Source organism: Leucoraja erinacea, chromosome 4 (assembly GCF_028641065.1).
Source record: "Leucoraja erinacea ecotype New England chromosome 4, Leri_hhj_1, whole genome shotgun sequence".
In the NCBI taxonomy this organism is placed as follows: domain Eukaryota; kingdom Metazoa; phylum Chordata; class Chondrichthyes; order Rajiformes; family Rajidae; genus Leucoraja; species Leucoraja erinaceus.
Window position 1 is genome coordinate 41,288,919 of NC_073380.1, and position 11,204 is coordinate 41,300,122.

Genomic DNA, 11,204 nt, shown 5'->3' on the forward strand with positions numbered 1-11,204 from the left:
AGCTCTAAAGTGGCTGCAGCCCAATAGATTGCCTCGCCTTTTTTAAAAGTTTGTGTTCACAAAATGAATTTTGGTTGTCAGGTGTGGCTGCCACCCAATTGTTTTCCTCGCCTTGGCTTTTTAAATCGTTGCAAAATCGTTGCAACAGTTGGCTGCATGCCCAAGAATCCATTCGGCCCACAATGCCTATACTAGCCCTCTGGAAACCAGTACCTTCATCCCGCAACACCCATACTAGCGCAACAGACAGCCCCCCCCACTGCCAAGCAATATTGGAATTGGTGGAGAGGTGGAATATTGCGTTGGCGACCAGCCCTCCCATGTGATGCTGGGACCCAACGGGTCCCACTTAGTCTAGTATATATTATAAGCTTGGCCAATGCTTGGAAACAAACCTGATTACTTAAAATCAGCACACAGAATGGTGAAAGGCTTGGATATAATGTATGTGGAGAGGATGTTACCACTAGAGGGAAAGTCTAGGACTAGAGAGCAGGATAAATTTCTGTAATCTGTGGAATTATTTGCCACAGAAGGTTGTGGAGGCCGTCGGTGGATATTTTTAAGGCAGTGATTGATAGATTCTTGATTACTACAGGTGTCAGAGGTTATGGGGAGAAGGCAGGAGAATGGGGTTAGGAGGGAGAGGTAGATCAGCCATGATTGAATGGTGGAGTAGACTTAATGGGCCAAATGGCCAAATTCTACTCCTATTCCATATGACCTTATTTAAATGTTGCACACATTCAATCTAATATCATATCAGGAACTATTACAGAAGTACCAGCATGAACCAATCATGATCAAATTGAAAGTCGGGCGGATGTCAGGAGCCTGATGGTCTATTCCTGTCCCTATTTTTGTGCATTCGTGTGTGTCTAGTCTCCTCAGGAGTTTCTGGGTGAAACTACTCCAGTCCTTATTGGAAGTGAATTGTTGGCTGCATGTGCTGAATAATGAGTGGGAAATGGTTTGTCTGGTTGGGAGTGGTGGGTTCACTTCTGATTTTGAAACTGAAAGGACTAAATTTCTTTGGAGGGGCTAGCAATGACAAAGTTGGAATTGGGGATGATGGATGATCCCAGAACATGATTCATGGTCACCCAAAACAGCATTACTTAGAGATCTACGATGCAGAAATCATAGCAAGATCCAACTTGGGAAAAAGATTCTCTCTGTCTGCCCTATCGATGCCTCTCATAAATTTATATACTTCTTTCAAGTCTCCCCACAACCTCCAATGTCCCAGAAAAATCCAAAGCCTACCCAACCTCTTTCTGTGGCTGAAATCCTCTGATCCAGGCAGCATTATGGCAAACATTCTCTCAATCTCTCTAAAGCCTTCACATCTTTCCTGTAATGGGGTGACCAGAATTGTACGCAGTCCTCCAGGAAGAGTTGCAAATGTATAGTGCCCTCCATAACGCATGAGACAAAGACCCATCGTTTATTTATTTGCCTCTGTACACCACAATTTTAGATTTGTAATAGAAAAAAAAAAAACACATGTGGTTAAAGTGTACATTGTCAGATTTTAATAAAGGCCATTTTTATACATTTTAGTTTCACCATGCAGAAATTACAGCAGTGTTTATACATAGTCCTCCCATTTCAGGGCACCATAATGTTTGGAACACAGCAATTTCATGTAAATGAAAGTAGTCATGTTTAGCATACTGTTGCATATCCTTGACTGCTTGAAGTCTGTGATTCATGGACATCATCCATTGCTGGGTGTCTTCTCTGATAATGCTCTGACAGGCCTGTATTGCAGCCATCTTTAGCTTATGCTTGCTTTGGGGGCTAGTCCCCTTCAGTTTTTTCTTCAGCACATAAAAGGTATGCTCAATTGGGTTCAGATCAGCTGATGGACTTGGCCACTCAAGAATTGACCATTTTTTAGCTTTGAATAATGCCTTTGTTGCTTTAGCAGTATGTTTGGGATCATCGTCATGCTGTAGAATGAACTGCCGGCCAATGAGTTTTGAGGCATTTGTTTGAACTTGAGCAGATAGGATGTGTTTATACACATCAGAATTCATTATGCTACATACAGCAGTTGTATCATCAATGAAGATAAGTGAGCCAGTACCATCAGCAGCCATACATGCCCAGGCCATAACACCACCACCACCGTGTTTCACAGGTGAGGTGGTATGCTTTGAATCTTGGGCAGACCTTTGCCTCCTCCATACTTTGCTCTTGCCATCACTCTGATATAAGTTAATCTTCGTCTCATCTATCTACAAGACCTTTTTCCAGAACTGTGGTTGCTCTTTTAAGTACTTCTTGGCAAACTGTAACCTGGCCATCCTATTTTTGTGACTAACCAGTGGTTTGCGTCTTGCAGTGTAGCCTCTGTATTTCTGTTCATGAAGTCTTCTGCGGACAGTGGTCATTGACAAATCCACACCTGACTCCTGAAGAGTGTTTCTGATCTGTCGGACAGGTGTTTGGGGATTTTTCTTTGTTATAGAGAGAATTTGTCTGTCATCAGCTGTGGAGGTCTTCCTTGGCCTGCAAGTCCCTTTGCAATTAGTAAGCTCATCAGTGCTCTCTTTCTTCTTAATGATGTTCCAAACTGTTGATTTTGGGAAGCCTAAGGTTTGACTGATGTCTCTAATAGTTTTATTCTTGTTTCTCAGTCTCATAATGGCTTATTTGACTTTCATTGGCACAGCTTTGGTCCTCATGTTGAGAAACAGCAATGAATGTTTCCAAAGATGATTAAAAAAAAAGTGGAGGGAAGACTAGGTGCTGAGAGCTCTCTTATACCTGCATTGAGGAGGCATTTATACACACTGAGCAATTACAAACACCTGTGAAGCCATGTGTCCCAAACAATATGGTGCCCTGAAATGAGGGGACTGTGTATAAACATTTTTACGGCTGTAATTCATACATGGTGAAATCAAAATGTATAAAAATGGCCTTTATTAAAATCTGACAATGTGCACTTTAGCTACACGTGATTTTTTTTTCTATTACAAATCTCAAATTGTGGAGTACAGAGGCAAATAAATAAATGATGGGTCTTTGTCCCAAACATTATGGGCGCTGTAATCCGCCCCATTTAATCAGTGTATCAAGGAAACAAAACTGAGCAGGCAATTCCAATTTTCTGTAAATTAATTTATTGTTGCATGAAACAAACCAGAATATGTTGGAAATATCAGATGAAGACTCATGCCTGAAGCAGTGTTTTCATCTCAATGTAATTTCCTGCTGACTTGCCACCATTTTGTATTTGTGATTTCTGCTTCTGCAGTATTTTCCTTGCAGTATTAGTTGGAGCCTATGAATAATTGTGAATAATTTGTGTGATTTCAGATCTTAGGTTCTAACCAAGTAGTGTTCATTTGTGCTTTGATCTTTTCTGACAGTTTTCTTGGTATTGTTGAACTGAAATATATATTTTCACGTATATATGCTGAATTTGCAGCCTGCCATTCCGAACATATATTTAATATGCTTCTTTGTGATGTTCATTTTAACCCACTAAACCCCTTTTCATTTTTACCTATGGTTCGTCAGCTTTCCCTTTTGTTTTTAATTTTTTTTAATAAATAATTTTAAGGCTAAGTTTGTTTAGCTTGTGAATATAAACTTTTATTTTACTTCGGAGTCACGTGAGTGACTACGTGAAGACCCCGTCCAATACGCATGCGTGGCATATCGTCTATCGCATTGCGTGACGACTGGCAGGGTGAACGTGATTCTCCTGCCAGCAACAGACCTGAGGTAAGTTTTTAAAAATACTTTCAAGTTTTAAAATCTTCTTGCAGGAACCTCTACTTAGAGGTCCTGCTAAAAGTCCAGGGATAAGACGAGACGGAGGGGAAACCCCAGTCTCGGACTTCAGGGAATCCCGGTCACGGGGAATCCCGCCCACAGACCTAGGCGGTCGGAACCGCGGAATGTCGGGTATCGAGCGGTGGTAAATTCACCTTTGAGCCGCTGGCAGTAAAACCAGCGGCTTCCTATTGGTGGAGAAACCACTCGGGAGACCGCGGGAAACAGGGAGCGGACGGCGGAGGATTCGCCCTCGAGCCTCTGGTTGTGGAGCCAGCGGCTTCATATTGGTGCCGGGGACACCTGGACAGCCGCTCCGGAGACCACGGGAAATGGGGAGCAGACGGCGGTGGAATCACCTTCGAGCCGCTGGCAGATGTGCCAGCAGCTTCATATTGGTGCCGGGGACACCGGGACAGCCGCTCCGGAGCGTTAAGAGTGCTCACTACACATGGCAGGGATAGCACAAATAGCAGGGTGGCGACCTGAGAACCCAGCAGCGGCCGTGCAGACTGCCGGTTTTATTATTTTTTGCGAGGAGCGGACGGTAGTAATTTTACTGGGGTGCCGTGTGGGGGGGGCAGTTAAACCAGCGGCTTCATATACCCCGCCCCCCCCGAAGCAGGATAACTGAGCGTTAAGAGTGCTCACTACAGATGGCAGGGATAGCACCAAATAGCAGCAATCTGCATAGGAGATGGGAAGCATTGTTTATGCTTCCTTAACTTTAATTCGGCACGGATGACTGATACATTAAAATTCAGTTTTATGGGATTATAACATTAAGTTACTATTCCATTACTGTGCCTTAACTACCTCCTAATCATTTGGCTGATGAGTACATAAACCACTCGGTCCGGTCTCACCCTCTGTATCCAGGTTGAAGAGAAGGTATCGTCAGCTTAAAACCACTCCCAGGTTTAGGGAATGGCAGAGATATGGGAGTTTACATTGTACTACAACACTTCACCCGAAGGGCACCAGCAACATCCCTGCCCATGGCTCAATACTCACGGGACTATCGATTACGCCATGACACTGAGTACTTTGCGCTGATGGGGGGGGGGGGGGGGCTACACTGGATAGGATGATCATATCTGCGGGCTATAACAACATGTTTTGTGTTTATGATAAATCAAGCAGACTAGACAGGGACACAAGACCAAACTAGATGTTACATATCCCATGGACCTTGGGTTGCATGTGATCACGCATTTACACCAGTATGTCAAGGTTCCTAAGAGCTTTATAGACTGACAGCAATATTATTAGTTACATAAAATCTTGTTAGAAGGGAATCACTACGAACCTTCTTCAGATGGTTATATGGGTCTGGCATATACAGGAGGGTACATTGACATTGAGTCTCACTCCACCAGGACCGCTATACCTCAACAGCAGGGATGGACCACATCCTAGCGGTTGCAGGATGGTCAAACTATTGATCTGTCCAAATATTCAGAATAAACCTATTGCCAGATCAGGGGTATTTGCCAACTCTATGTTAGGTATGGTTCATACTTCCTCCAGGTTGAGGGAGGTTACTATTGCCACTATTATCATTAATAGTATCAACATGTCTATATCTATGTCATGTCTGAATGCATTCTTAATGTTCACTCATCAGTGGTCTACTGATGCAGTGTATGACGCCTGGACTCGGTTCTACGGCATGAAATCACAGAGCTTTAAAATCTTCACATAGTCACTCTCGTGACTTCGAAGTAAAATAGTAAGATTAAACGAGAATTTACCAGTTTGAAGTTTGATCTATTTTATGAGGAGTAACGTTTAGGGATTACGTGCCCTCAGCTCCCAGCCCTCTATCATAAAGTTCAACTGGTATCATGGTTCTCGTATCTTACTATGTTCAGTTCAATAACTGTTATCTGGGATTTTCACACCGCTGCTTTGAATATTGCCACGCATGCATACTGGACGGGGTCTTCACGTAATCCCTCAATGTTACTCCTCATAAAATGAAGATCAAACTTCAAACTGGTAAATTCTCGTTTCTATGTTTCTACTATGTCACTTCATCGTTCACCAGCAACAGCCCATGGTCATACTCACGTACTAGTGATTACGCCATGACAATCTATTTCCAGTCATTGCTATTAACATATCTGCAGGCTTAATAACATTTTTGTTTATGATTAATCAAGCAGATTAGACAGGGACACAAGACCAAACTAGATGTTATATATCCCATGGACCTTGGGTTGCATGTGATCACGCATTTACACCAGTATGTCAAGGTTCCTAAGAGCTTTATAGACTGACAGCAATATTATTAGTTACATAAAATCTTGTTAGAAGGAATCACTACAAACCTTCTCCAGATGGTTATATGGGTCTGGTATATACAGGAGTGTACATTGACATTGGCTCATCACTCCACTCAAGATTTATACCTAACAGCAGAGATCACCACATCCTAGCGGTATGCAGGCAGTTACCTACCCCCTGACTTGTCCAGCATTTGGGAATAAACCTATTGTATTTGGGGTTTTGCCAGTTCTATGAAAGCTCTCTATCAAAAACACAGTAAGATGTCGAGACATACACTTTTTGTTTGAGCAAATTTTATGTTGAGCTTTGCTATTTTATGTAAAACACACTTCGTGTAGAATTGTTTTCTCCCTGCACATATTAGAAATTCATACACATCTTGGTTCTTAATGCAGTTTATCCCCACTTGGAGATATATCATTCAATGTTATCTCTGCATATAAATGATCAACTGTTCTTTAATATTTTTGAGTAGTCCAGTCCCCGAATGTAATCTAAATGAGAAATTCTGCAGAAGGAATTTTGAAATAAAAACAGAAAATGCTGAAATTACTCAGCAACTTTACTGGGGCAGAAGAAATTAATTAAAATAATGCGCCTGCAGCCCGTCTGTTTTTACTTTTTTTTTGTTTTTTTTGTCTTGTTTTAGTTAAATTTTCCTTTATTAGGTTGTGTTATGTGTGGGGGGGGGGGGGGATGGTTTTCTGGGAATGCGGGGGAAATGCGACTCTTTCTGTCGATATCCCCCTTCTCTGCCTCCGTCTGCGCTGAGGCCTAAAGGTGGAACTGGCGGCTTCCAGCTGCGACTGACCTCGAGGCTCCGGAAGCAGAGCCAGCCAGGACTCACCAACGCGAGGATGGCCGAATTCGGAGTTGTGGCAGCGTTCCGGCGTTCCGGTGGCAGCGGCATGACTCGGGGCTGAGACGGTGCTCCGGTGGCTGAGGCGGCGTTCCGGTGACGGCGACCTGAATTCGGAGCTCGGCCGCGGGCCAGTGGACGACATTGTCGGGAGCTCGCAGGTCACAGGCTGGTGACTTGTTTTTACGGAGGTCCCGCGGCAACAGCTGCATCCGCTGGACTGGAGGGCGGCATCTTCGGCAGCTTCGACCACCCCGGGCCGCGGAGCTTGACCCGGCCCGTTCGCGGAGCTCAGTTGAGCCGCGGGACTGACTTACCATCGTCCGATGGGGTACAACATCAGAGACCTGGATCGCCTCAGCGCAGAGGGAGAATAAGGAGGGGAAGAGACAGTGACTTTAAGACTTTTGCCTCCATCACAGTGAGGAGGTGCCTGGTGAACTCACTGTGGTGGATGTTAATTTGTGTTTATTGTGTGTTTTGTTGTTTATTATTATATGTATGGCTGCAGGCAACGAAATTTCATTCAGACCGAAAGGTCTGAATGGCAAATAAAGGATCTAATCTAATCTAATCTAATCTAATGAGCTTTCATCAGAACTATGAAAAAATATGAGAAACAAAATAGGATTTGAGCAAAAGGAGTCCAGATACAAAATGGCGTCTGTGCATTTACCTCTACAGATGCTGTCTAACCCACTGTGTCCTCTTGCAAGTCAAGTGGTTCAGGCATTGAACATTTAGATACTCGGCTGTTCTGGCTTTGAATTTCATGCAGAAGCCTTTAGGATCACCATTATAAATTAAAATTATAAATGAAATGATCCCACAATATAAGTAGAAGTTCACTGATGAGTTTAATGTATTCCATTGGTGCCTGCCTTCCATCTGCTCTTTCCATCTGTCAATGTACCTCCAGCAAATGCAGCATGCCTGGTATGTGGACTCCAGTGGGAAATGGCTTGGGATGATGACTTCAAGCACTAAGCTCAGAAAAACCCAGCTTCACTCTGCACCTTCTGGGAGTCTGTCTACTAGACAGCAAGCAGAATGGCTATGCTGGGATCGTGCTTCACTGGAACATAAATTACTGCATTGCTACGATTCTTTTCAAACCCTTTTTAACACTGATATTTACAGATTTGATGATAGCAGTTTGCATAATGCCCAATTGTTCTTTCACCACAGTACCCAGAAATTGGGTTTCTTCCACCGTAAAATGTGACTAGATTGGCTATCAAACAATGCACTAGATGAGGGCCTGCCAGCAGTCAACAGCTGACCTACAATATAAGAACAAAGTTAACTTTTCCAAAGCTGCCAAAGTCAATTTGCTGCTCATAGCCAATTCAATCCAAAACTGCAAGGCTTTGCGTGGCAGCAGAACCCTGCCAGAGCAAACTCTAAGCATAAATCAGATGAACAAAATCTTTGTTAGATGGTTTAGTCATATCTCCAAATTCTCTTGACCGTGCAATGCATCATGGACCTCAAATGGTTCTGAATGCTTTTGCGATGAAGACACATTCAAAGGGACTCTAAATCATAATTTAAACAGTCTATAAAATATTAACCTTTAAGGGTGTTGAATCTGTGGAATTCTTTGCCACAGAAGGCTTTGGAGGCAAAGTCAATGGAAATATTTAAGGCAGAGATAGATAGATTCTTGATTAGTATGGGAGTCAGAGGTTATAGGGAGAAGGCAGGAGAATGGGGGTAAGGAGGGAGAGATAGATCAGCCATGATTGAATGACGGAGTAGATCTGTTGAGCCGAATGGCCTAATTCTGCTCCTATCTCTTATGATTTTATGATTTAAAAGAAATATACACAAAAATGCTTAAATCTATTTAGTTAAATATCTTGGGGTTTTTTTTTAATCACAATTAATTTATTGTAAAATAGGTTCGTTTTTAACAACCTCCCGAGCAGACTTGCCTTTTTATTTATTTCGAAGATCGACACAAAATGCTGGAGAAACTCAGTGGGACAGGCAGCATCTCTTTCCAAAAATGCTGCCTGCCCCGATGAGTTACTCAACATTTTGTGTCTATCTTCGGTGTAAACTAGCATCCGTAGTTCCTCCCTACATTTTTATTTAATTCAATGGGCTCATTAAATTCCTGTAATAAAAGTAGAAAATGCTGGAGATACTCGATTGTTCAGGCAACATTTGCTGACATATTTATTAAAGTTTTAGATTAGTGGAATTTTTTTAGAACTTTTAAACAATGACGACACATCCCAGTCCAAAAGTGCAGGTTAATTATGATACATAACCAATGTAGATCTTGTGGAATAAAAACCTCTACAAAGTTTACATTCAGCTTTCATCAGGAATCCTACATTGGAGGGGGGGCAGCAGGAAAGCCCCAGCACAGATCAGTTAGTAATTGATCAGCAAAGTTTTGTAATTTCTGAACTTGATAGGACACGTGGAGAACTTTGCACAACTCAGAACTAAGGTCATTTACCAAGTTCAGGTCCATTGGGTCTGGCTCTGCAAATGTAAGTAGAGTTCTCCCACTTTGTCTTAATAGAAGTATTGGATTCCACCTCTCCACACAGAGTTGTGCAAGGTTAATACAGGGGTCTGGCATTATACACAGGCTCTCTGGCAGAGCTGTTAGCGTGCCATATCTTCAGCCTTATGTTTACGTTAAAATAATGTTTAGTGCAAGGTTAAGCCAGCAAAATCCAATTAAGGATAGTCCGAGGGTCACCAATGAGGTCACTGTCTATAATTTTAATTGTTCTTAGTGTGTGTAGATTAGGGTTAATGTGTGGGGATTGCTGGTCGGCACGGACTCGGTGGGCCAAAGGGCCTATTTCCGCGCTGTATCTCTAAACTAAACTATTCATTTATTTGATTTCAAATTATTTCAAACTGTTAAATCTAACTGTTAACCTACAGTCTTTTAAAATAAATTGTGGTATTTGATGTTATATTAAATGTAAAAACTAAATAAACCTGATAGCCACCTGCACCTTTTTATGTGTTATTCAGGTTCTGGTATGAAAATCCAGGGGTGTTTACTCCATCTCAACTAACGCAGTTGAAGCAAAGTTCCCTGGCGCGAGTCCTATGTGACAATGGTGATGATATTCAGCAGGTCCAGACGGATGTTTTTTTGAAAGCTGTGTATCCGCAAGGATATGTGAACTGTGACGAAATCCCGAAAATTGATTTACGGGTGTGGCAAGACTGTTGTGAAGGTCAGTTCCGTCCATCATAAATTAAAGTGGCTTGCAGTGTTTAGTAACCTCTGTTTCTTTACTTTTGTGTTGTATCAGGCAGGAAATAAAACGAGCCCCGTAGATTTTAGATTTTAATATCATATTTGTCTTAGATTTTAATCCCATTTACTCATCTTGCACAGAAACTGAGGATATTGTGTCCTTTACATTTAGGAGATTGGTTTCCATAGTGATTATTCTTAATCATAAATCTGATTAGCTTTCTTGGGGGTGAAGTTGTTAAGTTTTAAGAAAAACTGTTTCCTAAAACAAATACACCATTCATCGTGTGATTAGTATTTGATATTGAATGTCTACTATTAACATTTCTCACCTGAAATGTTTAATGATATGATTCTGTTTTACTTTTGTGCAATTTTGGTAGCAGGGATCAAAGATTAATGGAATGTTTTACATAACATCAAATTTCAAGATGAGCTCATTACTTCTGCCTTATAACTGTGTTTACATTATAAATATATCTCATTTGCTCCAAGATAATTGGGAAGACCACAGGTAATGAAAATCATAATAAATCATACTCATTTTATTTCATAATAAATAAAATTTATTATTTCTAAATTGGGAACAGGTATGTGTTCAGTGTGAGTTGTTTTACAGAATTAGACCACTGCTTATGCAAACAAGGTGCTGATGGTACTTTGACTACAATTTGTATTTATAAGATACGTTAAATCAGCAAAAATATTATAAAGTGTTTAACAGAAGCTGCATGTACAGAAGCATATTCACACGAAAATTTACCTCAAATCGAATAAAGCAATGCTGAAACAAGACCAAGTGCTGTTTAAGGAATGGCTTGAAGCATTGGAAAACTGGAAAGACAGAGTGACTTAAGGAGCGGTTAGAGAGCTCAGTTTCTCAATGGCACATGGCCAGGAAAGAGAAGGAGACCAAAAAGGCCATAGCCAGAGGATGTAGGGGTCTTGGAACATATCTGGAGGCATGATGGGGATTGTGGGAAGAGATTTGAACTTGAGGCTGAGAAATCTGAAATTGAGGGA

General features: G+C 41.7%; 1 protein-coding gene across 3 annotated transcripts in view; it reads left to right on the forward strand.

Annotated features, from left to right (window-relative positions):
* LOC129696308 (peroxidasin homolog) overlaps positions 1-11,204 on the forward strand; it is a 481,759-nt gene that overhangs the window by 429,306 nt on the left and 41,249 nt on the right. For all 3 annotated transcript variants that reach the window (XM_055634092.1, XM_055634091.1, XM_055634090.1), the window contains one exon: positions 9,950-10,158. In XM_055634092.1, coding sequence (XP_055490067.1) covers positions 9,950-10,158 — 209 coding nt within the window. The remainder of the gene's footprint in view (positions 1-9,949; positions 10,159-11,204) is intronic.